This window comes from Schizosaccharomyces osmophilus, chromosome 2, assembly GCF_027921745.1.
Source record: "Schizosaccharomyces osmophilus chromosome 2, complete sequence".
In the NCBI taxonomy this organism is placed as follows: Eukaryota; Fungi; Ascomycota; class Schizosaccharomycetes; order Schizosaccharomycetales; family Schizosaccharomycetaceae; genus Schizosaccharomyces; species Schizosaccharomyces osmophilus.
This window is the reverse complement of record NC_079239.1, coordinates 3,126,052-3,153,872: the sequence shown is the minus strand read 5'-3', so window position 1 is coordinate 3,153,872 and position 27,821 is coordinate 3,126,052. Positions and strand designations below refer to the sequence as shown.

Here is a 27,821-nt window from a genome sequence, read left to right as displayed (position 1 = left end):
TTATGTAAATACCTTTCCTTTTCTGTGGTCATAGTATTTCTTATCGTGGCAATAAAAAGCTGTAAATTCTAGAGAGAAAAAAAGGAACCATTCTCTATTTATTTAAGAAAATATCATTTGCAAATGAGAATGTGCGTAAAGTCTTAAAGTGTTTTATTAAGCTCTTGGCGATCTCAACAATAACCTCTTACTCTGCAAACCAACAGTCATGGAACAATTTGGGCTAACCAAGACTTACGATTGATTTGAATAAATAAAGTCTCTTTTATATAAAACTTATTATCTTTCACTTTGTCGAAATCCAAGCAATTGTTAAATATATCATATTTTCTCGATGACAGGAGCTTTTAGACAACGGATCCCCTGGTAAGCTTCCATTCAGTTTCACTCTTTCCACCAATTGCTAATGATTCTTTAGGATTGATTACCTTGGTCTTTTCACTGCGTATATCGGCGTTTACGCCGAATTGATTTTTCGTGTATTTATTTACTTGATCCCAGACCGAATTCGAGAATGGGGACGAAGAAGAGTTATTCGTATTTACCATTATTACATTACCACGAAAACAACTGATGGTATGACTGATACCATCCAAAAGTGCAGAAATATTTACGAGATTTGTGAAGCTTTTGGATACAAAGCAGAGGAGCACTTGTTGCGCACCGAGGACAACTTTATTCTTTGCTTACATCGGATTACCCATCCTTCCAAAAAAAGAACCAAAAAACGAGGTGTCGTGTACTGCCACCACGGGCTCATGACAAACTCTGATCTTTGGGTGGCAGTCAACGAACCAGAACGGAATCTACCTTTCGTTTTGGTTGACAATGGCTATGATGTTTGGGTAAGCTGAGGAACGGGTTTTACGTTGAAAATGTACAAAACCCCTTCTCAAAATGTGAAAGCATATTCATATGTAACAGTCATGTTCGACTAACGTGTTTTAGCTTGGAAACAATAGAGGAAACAAGTATAGCAGGAAACACGTTATATACAAGCCCAAGGATGAAGAGTTTTGGAATTTTTCCTTAGATGATATGGCTATGTTTGACATCCCTAACACAGTCGATTATATACTTCATGAGACTGGGGAAGAGAAACTTAGCTATATTGGATTTTCTCAAGGTACCGCTCAGGCATTCGCCTCATTAAGTTTAAACAACTCTTTAAACAACAAAGTCAACATTTTCATCGCCCTAGCTCCTGCCTTTACTCCTAGGGGATTTTCAAATCATCTAGTTGATTATTTAGTAAAAGCAAACCCAAAAATTATGTATAATCTTTTTGGTAGGCGATCACTTTTTCCCTCTGTGACATTCTGGCAAAATATATGTTGTATGTAAAATGTCTTTTCCTTTGTGTTTCTACTTCTAACTCTGCAGATCCTCCTATCTTTGTTAAAGTTGTGGACTTCTCTCTCAAATTGCTTTTCGATTGGGATTTAAAAAACATTTCAGCAAATCAAAAGCTATGTGGTTACGCTCATTTGTATTCGTTTTCCAGTGTCAAAAGCTGTGTTCACTGGCTTCAGATTATCAAAAATTGCACATTTCAGCTATACGATGATGATTTAGCAGTCATAACTGGCTATACAGCTCGCCATTATCAAGTGCCTCTGTTTCCTACCAGTAATATTAAGTGTCCGATTCTACTTTTATGGGGCGGAAAAGACACACTTATTAACATGGAATACATGCGTACTGCGCTTCCACCCCAAGCGCAGGAAATAGAGGTATGTTTCACGATGGTACATATGAACTGACAATTATAGATTGAACACTACGAACACTTGGACTTCCTTTGGGCTGATGATGTGAAGGAACAAGTAATTCCAAAAGTTCTTGAAGCGCTTCCTAACTAGCCAGTTGGCATGCTCGATGATGCTAATTATTAATACAAATATATTTATTTATGTCTGTATTGTTCTTTACCCACAAATAAAGCGATTTATAGCCAATAAATCTCCATGTATTTCAGATCATTTTTGATGGATTAGTTTTCATAAACAGCATATTGTACACTTGCTTTGCCTTCTTGAAAAGCTCGACTCCAGGATAGAATAAATCGTTTTCCGCTTTCACTTGGTTGAGTAAAAGCAATTTCCTTGTTGGAAATTTTATACCCATAAATAAAATAAGATGTCGCGCAATCTAATAGTGCGCGAGCAATTCCTTGTTTTCGACGTGATGGAGTAACCCAAATCCTTGAGACACCAAGAAGAAATCCACGCTGCAATTTGTTCTCTTTAATATACACAGCGGACGAAAAAAATGTTTTTTCGTCTTCTTTTTCACTTATCACGTATGCGGAATTTATACGCTCTGCTAACAAAAGCCCAAGGCATTTTCTCCCAGACATGAACAAGAAAATGGAATATTTATCAATACCAATAGTTTCCATGGGTTCACCAGAAAGTTCTTCATTTACAAAGTTTAAAGCCTCCTCGGCTTTTTTCTGGTCCAACAATGAACTTTCAGCTGTAATCATGTAGATTGAATCACCATTGACAGAATAGCTAAGTCGTTTAATCGGTTCTGTTTGCATACATAGACTTATACCACCTAACGTACGAGAATGAAATCGTGAATGCAAATCCACGTCTTCTTCACTTGCTTTATTGTATTCCATGAGACATTCTGGGCATGTAACAGTAGTTGACCCTAGGTCCAAATGCATCTGGGTAGCGCTTGAAGAACCTGAAGAGCTAACTGGATTGTTCTTTTTACGCAAGGCAGATGAAGACGACGTGCTTTGATTCGAAGTAAAAAAAGCGTCAAGGAAGGCCCTTTTCGGTGATGGACTACCTACTGGTGCAATATAATGTTTACTACCAGTCCTGCGTCCGTATGTCCTGCTTTTTGCGGTAACTGTTGGCTTATCTGTACTAGAAGCAGAAGATGGCTGCGGTTCAAATAATCTTTCTTTACGAGATAAATTGATAGCAAAATGATAATCGTCGTGTTCTCCATTCTGAGTAATAGGAATGGAATGTCCACATTCATCGCATGTATATGACTGCTGAATAGTAGGACTTGGACTATCCGAAATATCCTTGAACATTCCAAAAACGCTTCTTTTCTTTTTTGGAGATGCTTCTTCTGGGATTTCTTCAGACGGACATTGCGGTTGAGGTTTACTGTTATCATCCGAATGAAGCTTTGAACTGTTATCTAAAGTAGCTGTCGATTTGGGAATCACCTTGCTAGGACGTAGAAAAGACTCTATGCCTCTTGAGCTCTTATCATTTTCTACTATATTTTGAAAACTGACTGATAGATGGGCAATTGGGTATACATCGTACTCATCTTGAAGCTGTCGAAGAAGCTTTAGGCAATGACTCGCGATATAATCCACTGTAATATCAGCATCCAAAGGAATTTGGGTTGATCTTGATTTACGAAGAGAACCAGTTAGAACATGGAGACACAAAGTTTTAGGCCTTCGCAAGCCCTCTACTTCCATGAATCTGGAATGTAAATCGGAGCCAAACACACGAAACCAGTTGATAACTGCATGTTCATCCTTCAGTTTATTTTGGCTGAAATTTTTTGCAGATAGCATGGATTTTATTTGTATCTGGGTTGTGATTTCTGTATCATCAAGGCCATGACACATATTCCAGACAAGCCTACCGTTCACCTGGCCAAGTTTGCCCATAACATTGTCAAGCTGCATGGACCACACATCAGAAATGGAATCAGTACCAAGTACTCGAACCACTTCCTCTCCAAACTTGCCGCCCAACATTCTTATATCGGTAATGCTTAGCGATCCGAGATATTCCTTTATACCGCTGCGACATAAAACTGCTTGTTTGTTTGGTTTATTTCGAGAGCTAACCAGCTTTGCAAGCATTGGGTTGAAAGAAACACCAGCGGAACATGTATAATGCAGCGATTCGAAAATATCATCGCGGATTGCTTTCACTATTCTCGCTGCATAATAAAGAAAGACATCATCCCAGTCCTGTTCATATTCTTCACCAGCATCGCCTCCGTTTCGATCAATCAATATTCCATAATCATGCGTCCATAGAAGCACTGGAGCTGCGGGAAGGGATGTTTCCAGATTGTCTGGTGATGCTTTTAAAAATGGGTATTCCTCCAAAACAAGTCTCTTTACCTCACCCGTAAGTTCTATAAAGCATTCATCAATACTAGCCTTCTTCACGATAGGCGCATGGTTTTTTATGATGTTTAAAATCTTGACACTTTCATGCCTGTACGGATCCAAGCAAGCTTTAAAATTATTTGGGTCTGGGTTTTCATGGTACTTGGCTTCTGTATCACCCGCCTTCCAAGTTTTTACGTGTGCAACTTGAAGTTCAGGACATTTTTTCTTGGCTTCTGTGATGGTTTCATGTCTCGAAACGTTTGCGTCTCTAGCTGGATAGTTTACAGCAATAAGACCTTGCCATTGTTGCACGGCAAAAGGAGTAGATGGATTAATTCCTAGCCTCACAATTTCCACTTGGGCATAAAATGCATCCTGATCAATATGGGCTACGATCCTCAACGGGCCACTTCGAGACGCAGGCTTGTCGCAATACTCCAAATCTCTCCAAGAAAACTTGCTTTTCCTACTTTCCATTCAGTTCATTACTTTTACTGTCTTAAATGCCTAAAAGAAAACGAGTGTACAAAGTCCCTGAACAGTAAAATAGTTTTCATTAACTTAACAGTGGTGGGAATAGGATAAAACATCGAATGCCAACCGAGAATTTGGCAGGAAAGAGAGTTATTAGTATTGGATTTCTTGTTAAAAAATGGCATATTCATTGTACTTTGGCTTGATTTCTAGACTACAGACTCTTTTTTTATTTTTTACCAGGTATCATGAATTGGTGGTATAAATAATAAAAATCATATTTTTTTTAGTCAGTCATTAATACGTTATTTTCAAGTTCCAAAAGCTAGTTTCGAGAAGAAGCTGAAATGTATCACAAAAAGAGTGTGTCATTCATGAACCATACCATGCTTCGTATATGTATTTCATGGAACAACGACGCAGGAAGCACTATTTGGAAGTAGACGGAGCAAGAGTAAAATCCTCTGGGTCGGGGATAGACATATTAACCATATCATTATCGGAAAAATTCGTTTGGGTTTTGTAAGTTTCAAATTCTGCTTTTTCTGTACGCTTCTTCAGTACTTTATTTAATTTCGCCTTGACGGGGCTATTGAAAACAACAATACATAGAATTGTATAAATGTGAACCAAAAAGTGCAAATTGCTCCAAACATAAATGGATTCATTCAAGGTTAACAAAAGAAATGAAACGATCAGATAAGAAACGGAGAGGTTTGTTGCAACTATGCCAACGATATCGTAAACCTTTTTGAATGGACCAGGAGTTTTCATGTCTGGTTGAAGGAAAAAGGGTCGAAAAAATCTCCGATGATACTTGGCAATGGTTTGAATGAAAGCAGCGGAAACAAATGTCATGTAGTAACCAGGGGAGACACCATGCCATAGAGCACTAACTGTAAAGGTGCTTAATGTGCTCTTGAAACCAGGACGTTTTCCTTTCTTGGCAACTCGTAGGTAAACATAATTTCGAAGCCATTTATTGGTATTCATATTCCAAGCTTCTAAGGCGCCCTTGATATTACTAGCAAACTCAAAGCCAATGGGGTCAATGTTTTTGACACGATCCCAACGGGGACGCTTTAATTCATCTACACCATTATAACCGATACCGGAAAGAACGCACGCACCGTCAGACAATTCCCAAGCACCGTAAAATTTCATACGTGCAATAAAAACCGTTATTATAACGTAGCCATACTTTTTCAATAAGGAAAAGGAAGCAAATTCGCGACCCAAGAGAAAACTAAGCGGAAATAGAGAGGTACCGAAAAGAAAGCCAATGTGCCAAAGAACGCCACGCCAGCAGCGACCCAAAGCGGGTTTTAGACTATGGGGAGTAATCTGCGTTTCCATAGGATCTCTTGGATGATCAAACATGCTCAAAGTAATAAAATGCTCGTAATCAACATAATCGAAAGCAGGACCAACCAGAACAGAAGGAAAGAAAAACACATAGCCAAGAAAGAAAAGAAGATTAGGAATTTTCTTCAAACGGCGTTGTTTTTGGTACTCCGACAAGGCCTAAAATGGTTAGCATCTTTTGTAAAGGGAAAACGAGACTCGTTTTGGTTGCATACATTTTCGGCTTGACGACCATCATGCACAGACCATGCAAAGGCGGTCAATTTCATACAAAGCACCATTTGGGAAGCGGTAATGTCATTACGATCTGAAGGATAGACATAGCGAATTACATGACTATTGCAGAGTTAGTTCGTTTACCCACAACAAGGTGTAATTAAAACGTACCTGTAGAATGTATGGCCAAGGATGACCAAAAATACTATCCATGGCATATACGAAGTGCGGACCAATGCAGCAGTAAAGTAAGTAAATAAAGCATCGAACAAGAGAACATATGTACCAGTAGTCAAATGGTGAACAGGAATTAAGTAGATAAGACCAATGAGAATACAAAACGCATTACGGAGCAGAGGAGCTTGAGGCAAGCGCTTGAGGATTCCCGAAAAAGGATAAGAACACAGTAAACAGAATGGGATTTTGATAATGTCACCGGGGACACCCAACAAGGAGCTCAACCATTCGAAAGGAACATCCACCCATTCGAACATTCTGCTTTGCTCTGGTCAGCAATGTGGATGCGATGTGATGTGAACAGAAAAGAGAACACTGGCAACTTCTCAAGAAGACCCAAACGGTAAGACAGTAGTTCTCAAGGTCAATCAATGCTTCACTTAATAACCAAAAATGGAAATCCTGCTGAATTTGTTGTCTGTTTTCGTTCAAGGTTTGTAGGACCTAATACGCAAGACTCAATCGCTTTTTCCAATGATCTTGATGTCGTTAGTACTAGGCTGACATTTAGCAGCTTTCCACTGGCAATAAATGGGAAAACCGAATGATTTTTACCTTCTGGTGTATGGTATTCTATTTCCTCAGGAAATCCATATTACGAACGTTTGCGATATTCTTGAATGGATTTGTAAAATACGGTCAATTATTTTAGACTTTGGTAACGTTCGTTATAAAGTAAACAAACACAGGATGGAAAAACATAAAAAACATTGACAAATAAATTAAATTACTCGAAGGAGTGGAAATGAATTCAATGATACGAAAACCAATTACTTAACCTCTTAAAGCAGTTTTCTTTGTCTGTGTCAGTTTTTTCTGTTTTGTTTTCTTTTAGAAACTTGGCAGAACAAAAAGGTGAAAAACGGTGCCTGGCAAATGCCAGCCAAATTCTTTTCATTTCTTTCAAACAAACTTTTTCATGATAAAGACAGTAGCTACCATGAAGAGGGTGAAAAGTGGAAAGCAAGACTTGGCCTTGTCGATGGGTGTACGACTGAACGTCCTTCCTAGAGTTGGATGAAGATTTGTGCCTTTTTCAGATTTCCTTTGTATTCATAATTTTCAATTGATTGAAACTGCCAAGCAAAAAAGAATTCCTTTTTTTTTTAGGACATCAGTGAGTAAAACGTAGGGTTAAGAACAAGAACTTTTGGAATCGAGAAACAAGCTTTGAAGAAGGAGCACTATGGGAGTTCATTCTTCATCAACTTCTCCTCAAAAGCAACAGAAAGAAGAAGAGAAAACACCGTCTTCTCCTCTGCCTCCTTCTCGAGAATGGTCCATCATGGAAGAAACCTTGCTGCTCAAGGCCATTTGCCAAGGATTACGACCAGTAGGTAAGAAAGAGAGTTGTTGATAATCGTGTTTGCTGAATAACTTTGTGCTTGTTCCGTCAAGAAATGGCAAATGTTCAAGGGAACCAACCATGCAGTCAAGAAAACGAGAGGGTTCTATGCATGAAGCAGTCGTTTGTCTAACGTATTAATTTAGGAACGAAAAAACATTTTCATATGATTGGAATGCTACGAATGATTCATGATGGGTGTCAAACATCGACAAAGCGCGTGCAAGACGTTTGGGAAAAAGTGGAAACGCTGTATAATTTGCAGGAATTTGAGCGATTGGTAGGAAAGATGCTATTTCTGATTCTATTTCATCTATTGCTAACAAGACCTTTTCATTAGGAAGCCGTTCCTTCACCGTCTGCTGGTGAAAAGCGGAAACGCGATGCAGAAGTCGACGACGCGAAAGAGGAATCTCAAACAGATTTTGAACTTCCAAAATTTATTTTACATTCTACAACAAATCCACCCCTCACTCCGAAATCCACTCCTATTGCTGGTAGCACGGGCGAGAAAAAGATGACTCGATCGAGTATAGCCGCTGCTGCTGCTGCTGCTGCTACTGCTGATAAGCATGAAAGTAATCAGGAACCTTTGGAGGAACCAGATGTAAAAGAGGAAAAAGATGAGGATAGCTTCGATGAACCACCGACCAAACAATTGCGTTCTTCTACCATGAAACCAACAACCCCTTCAAAAAACCACGATGCCGGTTCTACAAGGAAAAATCAAGCAAATCAAGAGAAAACAGAAGTCACCGGGAAGCAGCAAACAGAGGAGTCTTCCAACACACAAGCTGCTCAAAAACAATCCGAGCCAACGAATCCATCTCCGCCAATTCGACGAAGCACCCGGAGTCGAAGAGCATAAGCTCAAGGCTTCTTGATACTCGGCAGCACAACTTATTTTACTTTCCTTTCGCATGAATAGCTTTGTACATTTCTTGTTTCCTTCCTTCCTTCCTTCCTTCCTTCCTTCAGATCTTTCTCTCTGGAAAGAAACTACAAACGCCCATCCATGACTACAGACCAATCGAATACACAAGCTTTAAAACTGCCTAGATTTCTCTACGATCCTTTTTGCTTCTCTATATTTCTCTACTACTTACTCATTTTGTTTCTAGTTTTCCTTTGAACGTTTGTTTATTTATTGACGATTGTTTGTTAACATCCCTCTATCTTCCCATTTCGTCAGCAATCTTCAGTCTGGAGGAGCTCCTTTGTATTCCCATAAGTACATCCAACAGGTTGGAGAAAAGGTTTCAAACATCGACGATAACACTCAATTTCTTTACCACTGATGTGATATTACATGCTCCTTTCAGATAATAAATTTCTATAAATAGATGGACACACCAATATCAATCGTAAAAGCAATTCATATTTATGAGACTAACAGCAAGAAGTATATAAGAAATTAGAGGAAGATAACAAACAGTAAACGAAACATAGGAAAACATACAAAGAAACCATTCGGCGGGTTCTCATAAGGGTGGTAGAATCATGTACGAAAAAGGCGTTTGGAAAAGATGAAGCAATAATAACGACCCAAATTACATTTGGGTCTCGAAGAAAACGATTTATGGAATGCAGGGATCCTGCTCTGCATTGAAAAAACCAAAGGTATACACAAGGGTAGGAAACGAACATAGATAGAAAAGAACTTTCAGTTTTACAATTGATATTAGACAGTTCTTTGTCGGTTTGTGGAGATTGTCATATGCATGCACAAACACAAGACCAATATCATTCTCGTCTGGGCAACATAAAAATTTCTAATTCCTTTATGGATCGTCATCGTACCGAGTCGAGTCTCTAAAATTCTTTTTATTCTCTCTTCTGAGTCTTCGAGAAAGAACCCACCCTATACATACCAAATCCAAAACACCTTTCTCTTTCGGTATCCAGGGTAACCCCGGAACGACAGACAGAACAAATTCTCTAATTACAAAAGATTTGAACATACAGAAACTGAACGAACTTAGTCGTATAAATTCAAACCCTCCAACCACACATGGGAAAATCTCTCCCACTTGTTTCTTTTCTTCGCCCTTTTCTTTCGAAATTCATTTTCGCGACCAAAGCCAAGCTGGTCACTGACTGGAAAAGAATATCAAGTTTTCGCAACAAGGATTTTTGGGGAAATAGATAAAGGATCACTTTCCATGATGGAAATAAAGATTAAATAACAAAACGAAAAAAAAGTCAACGGAAACGACTCATACATATATTATATATGCTTTTTTCCGAATCCATGGAAAACATGCACATTTACATAAGTGCCAACGCTACAAAAAGGCGCGATCTAACACAATATATGATAAATACCGCTCCAAATACCTCTCTTTGGACGGTTGTTTTGATACGCCTCTGGAGACTTTTCAAGATCTGAACTTTGTCCCACAAAAGCGCTATTGCTATCTTTGTCTTTTTGCTCAAGCTCTGTTTCACTAGAATCCGCTCGGAAGCCCTTCATGCCGACAATGTCGTAGCGGCCAGTGACTAAATCTATGTTTTTCAACGTTGTATATTTGAATCCCACAACTGCTGGGCTAACTACCAATCCAACAATGAAAATCGAAGGGCCGAGGAAGGATACAAAAAAGTCATAGGCATTGGGGGGATCATGTGTGACAGGGAAAATGGAAATATACACCAAAGTGCACAATGCTAAAAAGTTGATCAGTAGACCATAAAAACTCATGTAAAGACTGCCTGCAAATCGATAAGGCAAAATAGTTTCGGGAATGTTTTGAGCCTTCATACTGAGCCTAAGACGAATGTGTGACAAGAATGTGAGGCCCCAAATGCAAAACGAACCACCACCGGATACAGAGGACACCCAGTCAAAAACAACACCTCCCTTAGGAGCAGCATTGGCATAACTGATGCACGCAAAAGCAAAGGATATCAAGTAACTAATGACAGGACGACCCTTCTGGTCCACTCGTCCAAGAATACGAGGAGCCCATCCTTGGCGGACAAGGGCAATACCACTTCTTGAAGCAGCAAAGACAGCACTATTACCGACGGACAGAATAGAAACAAGGATAATAGCGTTGAAGATATCAGGAAGCACTCTAATACCACCGTTTTGGATGGCAAGGATAAAAGGACTCGTACTACCAAGTCCAGGATCGTCGTAGGGTACAACCAGGGTAATCAAGAAAATAGTGACGATGTAAAAGAAAAAGACTCGGTAAAACACCTTTTTGACAGCACTAGGAATCGCCTTTTGAGGGTGGGAGGTATTTCCTGCGGCTGTACCAATATTTTCAGTACCTGTAAGGGAATAAGCGGAAGAAATAAAGACAGAGCAGAAACCTTTAAAGCCATTTCGGAAAGCTCCTGGGTGGTGCCAGAATCTCGCACCAATGTAGCCGTTACTATTGGGAGCAGCACCGCAGTTAATGACGATGGAAGTAAAGAAGAAGATGACGATAGAAAGCACTTTTAGAAAAGAGCTAAAAAATTCAGTTTCACCATAACCACGAGCACCCATGGCGTTCACAAGTACGACGTAGGCCAAGAAGATCGTTACCCAAACAGCAATATTAACATGCTGACTCTTCCAGAATCCAACCACTTCAGCAGCGGCGGAAATTTCACTAGGCAATGTGGTAAGCCAAATACAGTAGTAAAGCCAAGAACAAGCAAAGCCAAGGTTTTCACTGACCAAACGGCCTGGATACATGGTAATACTGGGTTGGCTGGGAAATACACAGCAAAGCTCACCCAGAGAGATAATTAAGGGAAGAATCATAGAAGTAAGGACGATAAAGTTAATTAAAAGACTAGCAGGGCCAGCATTTTTGAGAGATTTTCCGATGGCGACGTAAAGACCGGTACCGATGCAAACACCGACGGCAATCATTTGCAAGTGACGAGGTTGTAAAAAGTCTTCACTATTTTTCACGTCAGTGTTATCATTGTCAGGAGCAAGTTTATAGGAGCGGAATACGTTTAAGCATTTGGTGCCGAAAGAAGAAGACCTCGAGTACGACTCGATGCTGCCTTTGTCATGCGACATTTGGGAAGCCATATCGAAGGCCGATGGATTGTCCTTGGACATGTCGACTTTGTCATCTCCATTTCCTGGGAGAGCGTGCTGGCGATGTTGAGCGATGTGAGGATAAGGATTACTCGTTGAAGAGGGGTCCATTTTTATAACCAAAAGAAAAAGGACAGAAACACAATAAAAAGCACACAATCAAAAAAGAAGTCGGAATAAAACCAGTGAGCGTACTAGTGCAGAGGAATTTAAGAAAAAGAAAAACGGTTCGTTCGAGAGAGAAGATTCTAAATAAATGGAGAAGGTTTGCAATTTGAAAGCAATAAGGAAAAGGAGAGAAGGGGAAGAAGAAAAAAAATTAGAAAAATAACAAAAAGGAAAAGACTAAAACAGAAGCACGATCTCAAGACAACAAGAACAGCGACGAGAAACGAAGCTCAAAAAGTAATTTTTAGGTGTTGAAACCAAATCACTCCAAAAAAACAAGAAAATTTAAAGAAAATGAGCCAACTCGGCCGTATTAGACACGTTTTCAGTCTTTAAACTCCTTTAAAAATGCAAATAGCCAACGCAATAGCCTTTCTTTGCAAAATCTATGATGGCACTTAGAGAAATAGGTGGGAGGAAGAAAATTCCTAATTTACGCCGTACGAACTAACTAAAGCTTCGGCATGGAATAACGACTTCGTTAAAGAATGTCAATGATGTCAAAAAATTACCTCCTCGTTATATCACACCCTATATAGTAAATAAGACAGGCAGGCAATCCTCGGACGAAACAAACACACAGAGTAAAAAAACAGTTGTGGCAAGAGAAAATAAAACTTAACACCACCAACCAACAAAAAGAAAGCTTTTGAAAAGAAATTATTTCAATAAAACAATAGAATTACAAATAAACAAAAAGGATTTTTCCGAACAAAAAAAAATGGAAAACTGAAAGAAAGCGAAAGTGATGGGGCTCCCTTGGCATTTATAAAGCAAGGTCCCCACTTGACCCTGCGACCACCACTTTCGGCAGAAGCCCTTATCATTGCCATTATGTGTTATCAAGTGAATAGATAAGGGACGAGATAAGAAAAAAAGCGAATTGTCGGGTTCGTTAGTCAGATAGGAAGTAAACAAATGAAAATGTAAACAAACGAAAAATAAGTAAATAAAGGGTGTAAACAATGGAAAGGAAATGCAAACAAACACTTGGAAATAAACGAGAAATAAATGGGTGAAGTAAACAATGAAAGAAGTAGGAAATACTTGGTTAAGAAATGTGGAAAAGAAAGAATTAGATAGTAAATACTAAAAAAAAAAAAAAGAACTCGTTGGACCTTCATTACTAAATGACTCCATCAGATCCTTGCATGCATGTCGCCTTTGTTGATGAACCTGCTACATGAAACAAATCTAAACGTATTTTTGTTATCATCACTATTCTGTTGAAAAGCGTCTCTTTTATATTTTTTTTTGTATCTTTCATCATCCTCGACACTTTGCAAATAGCTTCTCTATCGCTAATTCTACCAAATCAACCAGACGTTCCCATCCTGCCCTGCATCTTGGAACCTAGATATTTTTTTTTTTAAACCAAGTTCTCTTTTCTATCTTTCATTCCTCACCAATATTGCTCCTCGTCCAACTACTCTTTCCAAGGTCAACTGATTTCTACCTTCCATCGAGTCATGCTACTCCCTCCTATTTCGTCGTATCATATAATTTTATCTTGTGATTCTTCTCATAGCATTCTTCTGTTTTTTATTTCACCATTATCATTATCATCATCATCACCATTAATATTATCATCCACCGCTTTCTAATTTCTATACAAGTCATTCAAACTTTGCTTTCATCATCATTCATTATATAGATCCGCGAAGCATCAACATGGCTTCGGCTGCCATTTGATCCTTTCGTAACATACCCTTTGGCGAACGGCGTAACGGCACCGCATTTCCTTTCCGTAAAAGTGCCTCCGTTCCAATGCCACGCCAGTCTTCTTCATCTGTGCTTTCTCCTCCTGCATCCAAAACTTGATCTTCATCCAACACAAACGGTGGCATTGCCGGATCATATTCATGATCATCCTCATAAAAGTCATTTTCCTCTTCCTCATCATCCTCTTCTTCATAATATACTCCATTATCATGGTACTGTTCACGAAACAACGATGGCGTTTGCTCTCGCGGACTCAACAATCCACCTAAATGTGCCGTATAGCTTCCAGGCGTCTCCTCCAACGATGCAAAAAAACTCGAAAAAGGCGTCTGCATCGATTGGCTCCTCGTCTCCTTGCTGGTCTTTTTGGGTTGAACCACCGTGCTTCTAGACGGCAGGGTGGTTTGTTTCACCGACACATCCATATCCGTATCAATCTCCATATCGTCTTCCTTCTTTCTCGCTTCGTCTTTCGGTCCAGTAGCTTCCCGCTTTGTTTTCATCGAATTTGTTGGTATATGGGAAACCGTCCTGGTCGATATCTGCGGAATGTTCATATCTCTTTGCTGATCCTTTTCGAAAAAGCTAACATTGGGCGCAGAAGACGACGAGGGTCTTTCAACAGTTGCAGATTCAGGTGCAGACGACCCGGTTTCGCGAAGGATCCAACGTCCCCATCCCACCTTGTCAAACATAACTCCCTTTTGCGATTCCAGCGCCTTCGTCAACGCCCGTCGTTGTTGCGTTGGACTCAGCGCATTGAACATTGGATACGTTTCCACCAACACAGACATCAATTGCCGAATGGGTAGCGAGCCATGTGTAGACAAGATCGTTGGCAAATAATGTGTCGACAGGGTATCCACAACTGTAGAAGAATTATTCCCTGGTGCGAATCCAGGAATGGCTTTTGTTGCATCTGAAGGAACACTTCCACGTCGATCATCGAAATTCTCCCGGTCCGACAATGGAATTGAATGATTTTCTTTCTTCTTCTCATCCACAGGATGTGCTAATTGAGAAGGTGGAGATGACTTCGTATATCTCCGCAAGTCTTTTGTCTCATAATCTTGAGCTCGACCATCGACACTGTTTTGACCTTTGCGAGACATCATCGCACTAATGCCACCAGTGGCCATGGATTTTGAAGCTCCAAAATTTCTTTTTGAAAATGATGAATTTCGATCATGATTCTCTCCAGAAAAGGAAGATGCAGTTCGCGCAGAGCGAAATGTTGATTCTTCACTATGCGACATTTTTAGAGTTTCTCTTCTTTGTAGCGGGGTTCTATGGGTATGTATCGAAAATCAACCAAAGATTGTATGTATAAGAAATGCTTAGAAAATGCAAAAAATAAAAAATAAAAGAGCGTATGTGTTAGAATGAACAATCAAATCTAAAACAACCAGCTGTAAAGCTGCTAAAACGACCAAAGAGGATGTCGGTTTTTAAAGCAAAACCCCGAAGGAAGATTTAATTCAATTGGAAACAACAAAGAAAATGACGGAGGCACGTGAATGAAAATGGGTGAAAGCTCCTCCGCAATCTATGTGTATACGTACTGTACGTAGAGGAACGAAAATAACCAAAACACCACGTTTTTGGTAGATAATGAATAGTAGCGAAGATTCTGTACTCAGGAACTAGCAAAAAGAAAATCCCAAGAAAAAAAAAAAAAAAAAAAAACCCCCACGAAATGCCTTTGCTGGATTTAGAATCGATATATGACTGAGCGAACTGAGATGGCAAATCTTCGGATTTTAAAAAACTCGGTTCTTAATAATGAGGTATTGCTTACACTCCGGAATACGCCTCCCAAATGAAAACGGCAGAACAAATTTGGATGGATATAGAGAAATATATATCGAAAAATCAAGTACGCGGCTTGCGACAGATAATCTCACTTGCTTTTCGTATGAAATGCAACAGCAACTTACCCCACTAGCAAAGAACTATTAAGCCAATAAATGTCGTGTCCACAAAAGAACAAAAGAAATATGGGGTGGAGAATCAAAACTGAACAAAGAGAAACCGATTTGTGGGGTTCCTTATAGATTGTAATAGAGCAAATTTCAAGAGTCGTTTCTTGTTAAAAACCAAGTTTTAAAGGATTTTGAATGTTTAAAGCGTTAATGTCCCGCTGTACGTGATTCAACGTCGTTGATTTTCTTCTTTGAAAGGCTTGGCAGGAAATGGCAATATGAAAACGAATTCCCAGAACACGAAAGCGAATTGTTAAATAATCAATGAGGTTTCAGTTATCTTTTGCTCAAACCACGACACGAAGAAGGCAAATAGACGTGGAAAGTAAGAAGCGTTTAATCAACAGATGAAGTTTACAAGAAGTGAATGCTCACAACACCAACTTTCACCTGTTTTATTTATTTAATGAAGAACCTTTCAAGAATCCTTGGGCTGTGAATGTAATATAAAAATGTCCAGCAAACTACTTTTTTTAAACGGTTTGAAATTTCAAAAGAGTAATCATGCACGCATATACAGTATTTCGATAGAAAAAGAAAACAAGGTTAACCAATTCTTTATTGTATTTTATATAATTAAGAGCGCGACTTTCTTAGCTTTCAACTTTTGCAAAGGTACAAACAGAAGATAAGTACAAGGTGGATGGTAAATCCTGTATATATAATGAAAGATCTACGGATCTACGTTAGGTGAAATGTAAACAAAGGATCTGCATTGTCCATTGGAACAAAGCCGACAGAAAAAAGAATAATATATGCAGTGCTGTTTTCTTTTTAAAACTCTTTTTTACTTTTTTTTTCTTTCATCGAAAGAGTTTTCCTCCCAAAAGTTGGTTTCGTGGGACAATTTTCAAATAGCTTCATTATATTCCTATTAACGTAAATGCATCTCAATAAATATAAGGAATAATGCGGTACTTGACGACTTGACAGTACTTCTTCCAATCGTCTCCATATTTCTCTCTGCATTTGTGATCATCTCTTCCATATCTGTGTAACAACAGCACTGCAAAGTAAGCAACGTAAAAGTATGGAATAGCGGATCCAAATCCTACTGGTAAACACCAAGCCCAGGCCATCAACCAGTCTCCAAAGTAATTCATATGGCGAGACTTTCCCCACCATCCATCAATCAAAAGTCTGGTCCCACGCTTGGTTTGGATGTACTTCAAGTTCTTGACACTTGGATCAGTAGGGTTATTGCGGAACTCATTTTTTTGGCTGTTGGATCCTCGGAAGATATAGTACCCTAGCAATTGGAGAAATATAATTGCGGTAGTAAAGCCAACCCCAAGGTCCACAGGATAATAAGACAAATAACGGGCTTGGAGACCATAGGTAAACGGCACCCAAACCAAATCACCGAAACAAAGCATATAGCCGAAGCCATCGGTGGTCACATCCATCGTAGTCAGAACAGCGCTTTCACAAACGAATGAATCTAAAACATACCAGGAATGGAAAACGAGTACTAAAACCATGCTATCGGTGATTCGTCCATTCAGCATAACGTATTGCCTGCATGCAAATGCAATGTCAAAGACAATCCATAGAATTAAACCAGGTCTCAATTCAGAAAAGACTTTGATATCGAAATTTCCTATGCGAGGATTCAATAATCGCCCAATAAACCAATCATACAATAAATTTCCCGAATTACCACCTTCGGCCAAATGCTTTTGACCGATGAAACTAGAAATATAGCAGTAGAAAGAAATCAAAATGGAAACGACATAAGCAGAGGTCATCAAAGGTAGAAATCGACTCCAGATTAATTCCATACATTCAGGCCCTTTCATGTATATAAACCCGCTAGCGATTCCCAAAACAAGACTAATAGTGGCGAATCCATTCATCTTGTATTGCAAACGAGTTCCCTTTTCATCTATAGGCACGCCCTTCACCCACTCTCCTGGCAAAAAGTGCCAGGCCAGAATAAGCGCTCCTAGCCAGCATAGGTACAGCTGAAATGAATACACATCGATAAACTTTGCATTCTGAATCATGGAGAGTATCTTTTGAGGATGTGCTGGACAACCATTTTCATTGCAACCAAAGTAAAGTCCAAAGACTACAGTCGTTGTAAGCACAACTATGATAGCAGCACCAATGGGCCCAAAAAATTCATATTGAAACTTTTTAGGGTTCCTCTTGTCAGCTTCTACTTTTTTGCTCATATTTATCTCTTGTTCTACCGATGCCTGCTAAAGACGCATCTACATACACTTGGTTTAATGTTGCTATAAAATCAGCCCACAAAACATATAACCAAAGTAAAAATCTATAGAATGTTTTTTTAGCATATAAACAACATAATTTTTATTTAAATTCATACTATAGGGAAAATATAAACAAAAACAACAAAAAAACAGACAAAAACAAAAGCCTTACTATTTTGTAGATGGAAACAGAACGAAGCATGCATGTCTAACATTTCTTTCTCATATGTTTTGAATCAAACAATCTTCTATGACTTTCTCTCGAAAGGTCGTTATGCTTCTTCGTGCGGAATCGATAAGGCAACATATATTTTTTTCAACAATTGGGTTTTAAAACATCAAACATTCTAATAATTTAATATTTAGAAGGCGTCTATTCCGGGCGTTATAAATGGATGCAAATGATATTCAATGCCAAATATGAGAGAAAACTAAATAAAGAAGTTCCATGAGAAAGCAATGTCTAATTAGCGATGGTTATTAACGCTTGCTTTGCCTCATGTTCAATGCATCTAAGGACCTTTTGCCAGATTGATCAGCCCCTGTAAAATATGAAGAGTATGTGATCGGGGGGACAGGTCCACTGGGCATTCCATAATTCAGAGGCGCATTGCCGGAGGGCATAGTGTTGGGGTCCGACAATGTAGATGGCTGAGGTTGCGAATAATAAGGAGGGATGGGATACGGATACATAGGATATGATGGATAAGTATGTGGTATTGTGTTTCCAGTATAAGGGGCTGAATATGGCATCGAATTGTATGAAGGATATTTCCCATAATTTTTTTCGGGATTTAAGGCGTTAGGATCGTAATACCCTGACTGCGGTAGCAGAGGATAATTACCTTGGGTTGGCAAGGGTGCTCCTGCATACGATGGATAATTCGGATAGGACGGATAAGAAGGATAAAAAAATGGTTCACCATTTACTAAGGAATAAGCAGAAAACGGGATATTCCCTCCAATCTGAGGAACCCCTAATGGTGCGGGCATTGGCATGTCCTGAGGAATGTTTGCTTTACCCTTTGGCAACTGATTGGGGATTAAATTCTGAGATGGATGGTGAGGATAGTCCGTCCGAGAAAGATTCATATCATAGGCAAGTAGCATATTGCGAACTGCATCTAAAATTGTAGAAAAGTAGGCCGATCCTTGGTAAATTCCAGCCAACATGGAGTATCCTTCGCGTGCCTTCTCAATAAAAGCGTTTGATCTTGCTGTAGTTTCTCTCGTTAAACTTGCGGAATATACCAATGTCATTAAGGCGTAGTAACCTGCGTATAAATTGAAAAACATCTTTGGCATACTCGGCGATCTAGAAAGCTTTTTCAGCAATTCCACAATACGTTCGGCTGATTGCACACACTTCAATGCAAAGCTCGAAGGCTTCGTTGGTTTCGCCGTGGACTCCTCCAACGGATCCGTGATATTGTGGACAAAGGGCCTATAAAAAATAAGCTCAATTTGGCGAAACTTGAGCTCTAAACTTATAGCCTGGATCCATTTAGGAGAAAACTCAGGAACCTCGTCTACCTTCAAATAGCTTGCCAGATTTTTCCACCAATTCGTCAATCTGTTCTCATTTTCTCTCACTGCAGTAAGGGAAACACGACAATTAGTGTCATTACTTGACTTTATAGGGTAAACTTTTCGAACAAAATGGCTTAGAATCCTAGAAAGAGATATATGTTGATTAAATATCTCCAAGCTACCGCATTCAGATGCTACCACGTTGGCAGGAATAGCTTCATTATCTAAGACGAAGTCGTACGAATTCGGCAACCCTTGATCAATTTCATCGTCTTCTATATTGAGAGGGAGACCAATAATTGTACTTGCGTAGCAAGACATTATATACACAGAATAAAACACGCGCTTTCGCAACCTAGTTTCCGGGGACGTAAGAACATCGGAAAAGTCTCTATGAAGACCTAGCTCATGACAGCAAAACAATGCAATGTTCATAAAACTATAAGCTTGTGAAAGCCTTGAACTAAACAAGGCGAACAGCGCTATAGAAATAAGAACCTGGATGACCTCAATATCATAACTCTCTTCAAAATGAAATGCAGATCGTATGTAGTAATAGTATTTGTACGCTTTGTGATAAGGGTAAACGAAAGCATTACTAGGTGACGAGAGGTACGTGTAGCCAAGACACAAAGTGGCTGCCAACAGAAAATGAAAAGTAGGATCCTTTTTTTCCGAGTAGTAATATGTGTGCAATCGTTCATAAAATGTCGGAATATGATGAAGATGAACCAAAAAGTGATCACTTAAAAAAAAATTACCCGTAACAGAGCGGGCTTCCTCATATGAAGGAAATTGAATCTGCGGAATAACATCCTTCCCGTCATCTACCGCTGGCGTCGGAGGAAGATAGGGAAGCGTAGAAGGGTCACTACAAGGAGTCGAGTGTTTCTGACCCTGACCAGAAGAAGAAGAAGAAGAAGAAGCCCGAGCAATGTTTTTGTGGATGTTTTGCATAAAGACAAAACCAGAAGAACTGCCTCGATAGTCTGCGTTCCCGTTATCCCTTAAACTTAATTGACCATATCGATCAAAAACACTGTCAATCTCTTCGTGTGAAGGACCCTGTGTAGGAGAGGTCTCTTTCTCGGTATGAACACTTTCGGGACCATAATCAAAATTTTCATTTGGGATATTAAGGAAGGCTGGGAGCTTAACATCAGGAATGACTTGCTCGGTCATTTTCTTTAAATACTTGAGACGAAATTCTAGAAATTGAATGTATTTTTCGGGAGAATGCAACAATCGTTTAAAAGGCTGGCCATATGTACATTCTAGAGTGTAAGGGGTCAACAAAGCTTGATCAAAAAGTTTATTTTAGCATACCATAGTTGTATGTTCTACAATTGGAACAGGGCTAATAATAGCATGTTGTTAGCACAATTGAAGCTAAGATTTCGAGAAAGAGATGGTTGATTAAAAAATCGTACAAATGCAGCGAATTACACCTGTCCAAGAATAAAGAACCAATTTGCTGAGTGATCTCAACCGGCCCATATGAAACCCCTTTCTGTAAGATCCATCAAATCCTTACCTTTTGTTGATCGCATTTTATCTTTCTTCGGTGGCATTCATCACAAGCTCTAGAGACACGTTGTCTTCGACGAGCATCACCAGAAGACATCAATTTATTAAATAAAAGGGTATCAAATGTTTAGTGCAAGGAGAAGCAAAATACTGCTGTCACGAGTTAAAAAGCTCACCCCAGGCTACACAAAGCACAAAGCTATGTTAAAGTTGCAAAACTTTTATTAAAGGGTATTTTCTTGTTCTAACGAAGATTAAACAAGAGACGCGCGTCTAGTTGCCGCTCAATATTGCGATTTAAAGAGCAGATTTCTTAACGTCGCTACTTGACGAGTCTTGCAGCAAATAGGCAATGGGATAAATTAAACGATCGTTTATGAAGGAATACCTCTTTCGCGCAATGAGAGCTTCTTTACTCCATAAGGTGTAATAACGAAACACCATGCTTTGGGTTCGAACTCGTTACTAACATCCCGCCTCCACATTTATAGCTTACCTAACATAAGATATTAGAGTAAAGTGTGTTTTAATGTTTGTAAACAGACAACTTTGTTTGAAAAGATTTAGGAAAATGTCAATCTTGCCATGGATTGCATTCAAAGTTTCCAGATTTTAATTAATTGGCTTTAAAATTCGACCGTAAAAGCTTTTTTTTTTTACATTTGATCGTTTCAAATAAACACGGATGAACGTAAACAGAAAGCAGATATTTCTATCTATAGAATAAGAATTAAACACACTAATTTATTTTTTTGAGACTACATACCTTGAAACTAACGAAATTTCAGAGTAAAAGCGCCGAACTTTTCATGGCAGTGTTTACGGAGAAGTTGAGTTCATGGTACGCGTTCAAGTCTTTACGAAATGGCCGAAAATCGATGGCAATGATTTTTAATTGCAATATAAATATTGCACATACGTTTAGAAAAAACTATAAAATATAATTTATGTATAGATACACGTATAAGTTCTGTTTACTTCGAAATGTGCTGCCAACGGCGGATAAACGAATGTTGACAACAACAAAAAAGTGTAAATAAACATACACCAACAGCACAATTGCTGTATTGTAGAAAATGGCCTCACACAAGTTAGAAAATGATTCAGGGAGTTACTCTGAAATCGAAGAAAACAAAGAAGAATTGGGATCGAAAAAACAGACGAAAACAGAGCCTGAAGCGGACGTTAAATCGAATGGACGTCTCGAGTCGCGAATTTCGAAATTGACAGTCCCAGGACATGAAATGAGGATTGTTGAGGACTACTCAAACAAAAAGAACGCCGAACGACATTCGGGAGAGATTCAAGCGTATGCCAAATTCGCTGGTAGTACATGGACATATTACGTTAAGAAAATTCGACTAATTCTTGGTCGTGAGCCTGCAAACCAATCCGTAAAAGGCAAAGAAGAAGATAATGAAGAGGTAGACATGAATTTTGGACCGTCGAAAGTGGTTAGTCGCAAGCATGCTGTTGTTGAGTACAATATGCAGGGTCAAACATGGAACTGCACAATTTACGGGAGAAACGGTGTTAAGGTAGATGGAAAGTTATACAAACCAGGAGAGGTTGTGAACCTTTCTAGTGGGTATGTGATGTTTGTGCTCTGTTTATTTTGGCGATGGCAGCAAAAAAAGCTTGGGATGATAGTTTATGGGACACAAGAAGGCAAAAGTTCAGGTTAAAAGCTCTTTATTGATGGTGGTTCTGACTTGTTTTTACCTTTTGCCAGAACTGTGATTAAACTATTTATGCTTCTGGGATTTAACCCCATGATCCCCAGGTTTCTTTTTTCATCCCAAAATAAGAAAGCAACTTACGGAAAAAAGAAATACACTTGATACTAATATAAATAGATCAATTCTCGATGTTGCGGGACTGCAAATGATGTTTGTTTTGCCGAACGCATCTGAGCAAACTATCACGGAGGAGAAAGTTGGGGAAGAAATGGAAGAAGCTGAGAAATCAGAGGAATCGTCGGCGACCATAGAAAACAGCGTCTATGACAATAGAAAACCTCCCTATAGTTATTCAGTAATGATTGCTCAAGCCATTCTCTCCTCTCCCGATTGCATGATGACACTTTCCAATATTTACAACTGGATTTCGACTCATTATCCATATTACAGAACGACAAAAAGCGGATGGCAGAATTCCATTCGACACAATTTGTCTTTAAACAAAGCTTTTAGAAAGGTTCCTCGGAAGTCCGGCGAACAAGGCAAGGGTATGAAATGGTCAATCGAACCCGAATTTCGGGAGGAGTTTATCGCGAAGACTAAAAAAACACCCTACAAAAAAACGCCTCCCCCATTTCTTTGCACACCTCCTTTCACGTTGAAGAGAGAAAACTCAGACCCTGAGCATACGTCCCCTCCTATCCCTACCCCAGTTCGCCATCAGTCTCCTTCTACTCCCAAAAGGGAAGGTTCTCCTATGACTGAAGAAGCTCCTTCTGAATCCAAAGACAAGGAAGGCGGCTCTTACAAGACGCCGACCAGAGCTGTACTGTCCGATATTATAGCTAGTCAAGATTATTCTCCTGATCCAAGTACAATTTCTCAGTCGAAAAATCCTGCGTCGGCTTCGCCTGCAACAAACGCGGCGTATTCCACTTCTTCTCCCGCACCTTTTTGGAAGTACGTGGCTGTTCCAAATCCCCATGATTGGCCTCACGTTGGTTCTTATGATACAATATCCCCCTACAGAAATCCTTTAAACAACCATATGGTGTATTCTCAATTGCCCCAACCATCTCCTAAAAAAATCGATGAGCAAATGCACGATTTGCAAGGTGTAGATTTAGCAAATGGTTTTGAAGGAATTAGTTCGTGGAGGGAATCAATGGTGCAAAAGTTACGCACTGCAAATTCTGGTACTTCAGCACCTGCTTCTCCGTTAGGTGCTTCCACATCTCCAGCAAATCCTCCACGAGCCTGGGGCAGCGTTTCTGAGCCAATCCCTAATCGGTCTACGGAGGTTGAGAATAAGCAGCAGTTGGAAACTTCCGTTGTTGCTGGTAGTGATAATGACCATGCGGTCCGTGCAATTTTAGATGCCAGTGTCTCTATGGAAAAGCAACCGAATGTTCAGCAACCGGCTGAATTTACCCAAACAGGACAAGCACCTCAACCTGCTTTAGGAGCGACAGCACAAGCACATATTGAAGAGCATCCATCAGCTCAGCACTATATACAAGCATCAAATACTGATGTGAGAAGCAACATTTAATGAGTTTTGTATGTTGGCTGGTTTACTTGGTTTTATGGACTATGTCTTGTTGAGACAGTTCAGTCAGTAATATTTGTATGTGTATTGTTAATGCTTGATTAAAGTCTGTATCAGAGTGAATTTCTTTGTTTGCTTTCACGTTCAATCTCGTGCTCTTTTTGGGAATGTTTTTCCACTTAATGTCATTGATGTTCATAAAATGTCTTAATAAAACAATAGTTTTGCTTTAGATGATGAACTGATTTTTATCGGTGTACTCTAATTATTTTCGTTATTATAAAATTGATTAATTGCTTTATGGGTAGGGCTTTTGTGGATTGTTTCATTCTTGATGTATCATGCTTCAGCCTTTGTACGCTAGAATTGTCGGATAAGATGAAGAATAAACAAATAAGCTATGGGGTTTATATTACAGTTTCCTGCAGTCTCGTTTTGTTTTCAAGCTTCAAAAAAGATATATCGCTTTATTCGTATGCAAAAACAGAAACTAACTATCCGGCAACGTAAGGGTTTGCTTTCACCTTTCGTGCAGAAAAAAAAAAGAAAAGAAAGAAAAGGAATGGTTCCCTTACTAATTGTCAGTTGCATCCTTGAAATTGTTTTGATGTTTTCGTTTGCTATTTTTGTACCAACCTCTTCACTCTTTTCAATAGTAGTTGACTTGCTTTCAGAGTAATTACAAAAATGAATCAATGATTAGATAATAATAATTTCATTATTCTATTTATTTGTTTATATACAGCAGACTCATTTAGCTCACAAAAAGCACCACAAGTTACCTGTTACCATCACCTTTTCTTGCGTACAAAAAGCAGGCAGAATCATTTAGTGACGTTCACAGCAGTGCGACGTAATCTGACAAGCTTTTTTAATTTTGAAGTTTGGACCCTGTACAAGACAGTCATACCCTACCCTACTCCAAATGCGTGACTGCTAAAGGATATACAACTAGAAACATTGTACTGTGATTTTGACACAAACCCATACCATGTCTGCCGCCGCATTCACTATCTCCAAGAAGAGAAAAGTAAGTAATTAATAAACAAGTTTATAAAAAGGTAAACAAAGAGAGCGATAATGATGATTTCCTATCTGGCACCTCTTCTCCGATTGGAATGTCCACACAACATTTTAATGAAGTGATCCGAACGGATAAAAATCTGAATGTTCCAATAAAAAAAGTACGAGGCAATCAAGCTTTTACACATGTTATATACTTTCTTGTTTATGCTTTTTTATGACTTGGATTAGTTTTCCGCAATGACTGTTTACTAACCATCGTTAGTTCGTCGCTGACGGTGTTTTCTACGCCGAGTTGAACGAGTTTTTCACTCGTGAACTTTCCGAGGAGGGCTACTCCGGCTGTGAAGTCCGTGTCACTCCTGCCCGTTCGGAGATCATCGTCCGCGCCACTCACACCCAGGATGTTCTTGGAGAAAAGGGACGCAGAATCCGTGAACTTACCGCTTTGGTCCAAAAGCGTTTCAAGTTCGCTGAGAACACTGTTGAATTGTATGCCGAGAAGGTTCAAAACCGTGGTCTCTGTGCCGTCGCTCAATGCGAATCCCTTCGCTACAAGCTTTTGGCTGGTTTGGCTGTCCGCCGTGCTGCCTATGGTGTTCTCCGTTACGTTATGGAAGCTGGTGCTAAGGGTTGCGAAGTTGTCATCTCTGGTAAGCTTCGTGCTGCTCGTGCCAAGTCTATGAAGTTCGCTGATGGTTTCATGATTCACTCCGGTCAACCTGCCGTTGACTTCATTGACTTCGCTACTCGTCACGTTCTTCTTCGTCAAGGTGTTTTGGGTGTCAAGGTTAAGATTATGTTGCCTGAACCCAAGACTCGTGCTAAGAAGACTCTTCCTGACGCAGTCGTCGTTTTGGATCCCAAGGAAGAGGAGCCCATCACCAAGCCTTACACTGTCATCAACCAACCCGCTGAAGCTGCCGCTGCTGCTGGTCAAGAAGTTGTTGCTGACCAAGAAGCTGCTGTTGCTTACTAAATGTTCATGGGTTAGTGGCAGTTAATCTTATATAAAAATGAAATTTGGTTTGATATTATGGATAAGGAATAAGTTACATTGTATTGAATAATAAGTAGCCAAAGGAAAGTAGTGGTATTTTATATCAATGCTCTTTTGAAATGAATAATTTGGTTTGTAATTCGAGAAAGTGGACGTCTATAACGAATGAATAGTATGGTTTTGTTTTTATTGATCTTTTGAAGGAATGAGTTATCATTTTTAAAAAAGTATTGTAACAAAGTATAAAGAGATGGCTAGGAAAGAATTGGTATCTACTCGCTTCGGTCAGGATGAGGATGCAGGGCGTTCGTTTTCCAAATATCGAATTTTATCGTTTAGTCGTTCATAAGCAGCATGAACCTAGAATTATAAAGTTACTATGCATGCTCATTTTAATAGATGCTTACGTTTGCATAAAGTTTCTGGGCTTCGGCATTGGTTTGTTGCATATACTCATCAGAGTGAAACAGTGACTTTGCGAATCTCTTTTTCGTTGCAGGTACATCAGACGGGGAGCATTGACCAACTTCTGTGGCAAGGTGGTTTAGATTCAAGTTCTCCTCTAAGATAGGTAAGTATTAGACCATTAGAGTTGATTCCTGTAAATAGACATACTCTGATATTCATTTTCGTATTTCCTGATATACCGCAGGCTACGATATATTTCTATTGGGATATCATCCGTAACTAAATTGTCGGTGAGTAAATTACGTTCTTAAGGCCTGTTTTCCAAAAGAAGACTTACATTCAACAAATTCACTGGCTATGTCTGCGTCAATGTCGCTAGTGTCTGGTATTGATTCTGAGGTATCCATGGTAAAGACTGTATATTTATTCTTTCTTTCTTTTTTGATTACAAAATAAAACACGTAAGGTTGACCGCAACGAAATAAATTGTCTTTTGAAGAACAGAACCTTCAAGAGAAAAGGCTCAAAAATACGATAAAGCTTCAAAAGTAAGTCTCTAAAGCTTTTTATTCATTACAAAAAGTAAAATTGTAGTACGAAAATCAAGCTTATGGATGCCCTTTTGTTTTACAGGATTTTTGTCATACTTTACTGTGGAAGTAAGAGCAAGGTCGCATTGTTACGTGTTTTTGATATAAAAAAATTCAAAGCTTGTTTGCTTGCTGTGTTTAGTAAATAAAAGGTTAATTAATGCAAAGACAATTCAAGAAGACAAGCTGAAGAAAAAAACCATGTAAGCACGAAACGAAGAATAAAGAATTTAAAGTCAATCCATTTGCTTGTTCTGATTCTTGAAATGTTGGTAGAGTCTTTTGTTTACTAAACAGTAAATAAAAAAAAAAAGACTTGGGAAAAATTTCGCATCCATTGTTCAGAAAGAATGAGAAACTTTTAAATTAAAAAAAAAAAAAAAAAAAATAGAAGCGTAGCAGTATTTCATTTGGCTGGCTCGCTCTCTTTGTTTCAGTCATGGATTTCAAGGATATAAACAAAGTACCATCAAATTATGTTTATATGTTTTCTTTTTATGATGAAAATAAAAGAAGAAAAGCATTAAAATTCATTTACATCTTTACCTTTTATCGGAATTTTCAAGGATTTACTCGATAGCTTTCGCGATTTGTCGTTTGCATCCACCACCATAAACAAATGACT

The 27,821-nt window shown here is 39.0% G+C and overlaps 11 protein-coding genes across 11 annotated transcripts; 4 read left to right on the top strand and 7 right to left on the bottom strand.

Moving 5' to 3' along the window:
- Positions 1-334: 334 nt before the first annotated feature.
- Positions 335-1,862, top strand: SOMG_03925 (triglyceride lipase-cholesterol esterase; the record flags this gene model as incomplete). Its single annotated transcript, XM_056182712.1, has 5 exons — positions 335-366; positions 419-845; positions 949-1,336; positions 1,384-1,733; positions 1,773-1,862. 5 exons carry the CDS (start codon positions 335-337, stop codon positions 1,860-1,862), a joined length of 1,287 nt encoding a protein of 428 aa, XP_056038637.1.
- Positions 1,863-1,993: 131 nt separating this feature from the next.
- On the bottom strand, positions 1,994-4,591 carry eso1 (mitotic cohesin N-acetyltransferase/DNA polymerase eta Eso1 fusion protein; the record flags this gene model as incomplete). Its single annotated transcript, XM_056182711.1, has 1 exon — positions 1,994-4,591. One exon carries the CDS (start codon positions 4,589-4,591, stop codon positions 1,994-1,996), a length of 2,598 nt encoding a protein of 865 aa, XP_056037542.1.
- Positions 4,592-5,017: 426 nt separating this feature from the next.
- On the bottom strand, positions 5,018-6,663 carry ale1 (membrane bound O-acyltransferase, MBOAT Ale1; the record flags this gene model as incomplete). The annotated part of the gene is made up of 3 exons (XM_056182710.1): positions 5,018-6,112; positions 6,169-6,289; positions 6,341-6,663. The coding sequence occupies 3 exons, from the start codon at positions 6,661-6,663 to the stop codon at positions 5,018-5,020; spliced, it is 1,539 nt and encodes a 512-aa protein (XP_056038657.1).
- A 929-nt stretch (positions 6,664-7,592) lies between these two features.
- Positions 7,593-8,619, top strand: SOMG_03922 (histone acetyltransferase complex subunit Eaf7; the record flags this gene model as incomplete). The annotated part of the gene is made up of 3 exons (XM_056182709.1): positions 7,593-7,743; positions 7,898-8,031; positions 8,092-8,619. The coding sequence occupies 3 exons, from the start codon at positions 7,593-7,595 to the stop codon at positions 8,617-8,619; spliced, it is 813 nt and encodes a 270-aa protein (XP_056038668.1).
- A 1,434-nt stretch (positions 8,620-10,053) lies between these two features.
- Positions 10,054-11,910, bottom strand: SOMG_03921 (APC amino acid transmembrane transporter; the record flags this gene model as incomplete). Its single annotated transcript, XM_056182708.1, has 1 exon — positions 10,054-11,910. The coding sequence occupies one exon, from the start codon at positions 11,908-11,910 to the stop codon at positions 10,054-10,056; it is 1,857 nt and encodes a 618-aa protein (XP_056037548.1).
- A 1,703-nt stretch (positions 11,911-13,613) lies between these two features.
- On the bottom strand, positions 13,614-14,945 carry stb3 (DNA-binding transcription factor Stb3; the record flags this gene model as incomplete). Its single annotated transcript, XM_056182707.1, has 1 exon — positions 13,614-14,945. The coding sequence occupies one exon, from the start codon at positions 14,943-14,945 to the stop codon at positions 13,614-13,616; it is 1,332 nt and encodes a 443-aa protein (XP_056038690.1).
- A 1,616-nt stretch (positions 14,946-16,561) lies between these two features.
- erg24 (C-14 sterol reductase Erg24) lies at positions 16,562-17,848 on the bottom strand (the record flags this gene model as incomplete). The annotated part of the gene is made up of 1 exon (XM_056182706.1): positions 16,562-17,848. The coding sequence occupies one exon, from the start codon at positions 17,846-17,848 to the stop codon at positions 16,562-16,564; it is 1,287 nt and encodes a 428-aa protein (XP_056038564.1).
- Positions 17,849-18,370: 522 nt separating this feature from the next.
- SOMG_03918 (DNA-binding transcription factor, zf-fungal binuclear cluster type) lies at positions 18,371-21,044 on the bottom strand (the record flags this gene model as incomplete). Its single annotated transcript, XM_056182705.1, has 3 exons — positions 18,371-20,694; positions 20,747-20,777; positions 20,955-21,044. 3 exons carry the CDS (start codon positions 21,042-21,044, stop codon positions 18,371-18,373), a joined length of 2,445 nt encoding a protein of 814 aa, XP_056038717.1.
- Positions 21,045-22,023: 979 nt separating this feature from the next.
- fkh2 (DNA-binding forkhead transcription factor Fkh2) lies at positions 22,024-24,178 on the top strand (the record flags this gene model as incomplete). The annotated part of the gene is made up of 2 exons (XM_056182704.1): positions 22,024-22,535; positions 22,804-24,178. 2 exons carry the CDS (start codon positions 22,024-22,026, stop codon positions 24,176-24,178), a joined length of 1,887 nt encoding a protein of 628 aa, XP_056038557.1.
- Positions 24,179-25,166: 988 nt separating this feature from the next.
- Positions 25,167-26,177, top strand: rps3 (40S ribosomal protein S3; the record flags this gene model as incomplete). The annotated part of the gene is made up of 2 exons (XM_056182703.1): positions 25,167-25,205; positions 25,464-26,177. 2 exons carry the CDS (start codon positions 25,167-25,169, stop codon positions 26,175-26,177), a joined length of 753 nt encoding a protein of 250 aa, XP_056038556.1.
- Positions 26,178-26,483: 306 nt separating this feature from the next.
- Positions 26,484-27,013, bottom strand: ptf2 (Mst2 histone acetytransferase acytyltransferase complex subunit; the record flags this gene model as incomplete). Its single annotated transcript, XM_056182702.1, has 4 exons — positions 26,484-26,558; positions 26,606-26,760; positions 26,814-26,885; positions 26,944-27,013. 4 exons carry the CDS (start codon positions 27,011-27,013, stop codon positions 26,484-26,486), a joined length of 372 nt encoding a protein of 123 aa, XP_056038559.1.
- Between the last annotated feature and the right edge of the window lie 808 nt (positions 27,014-27,821).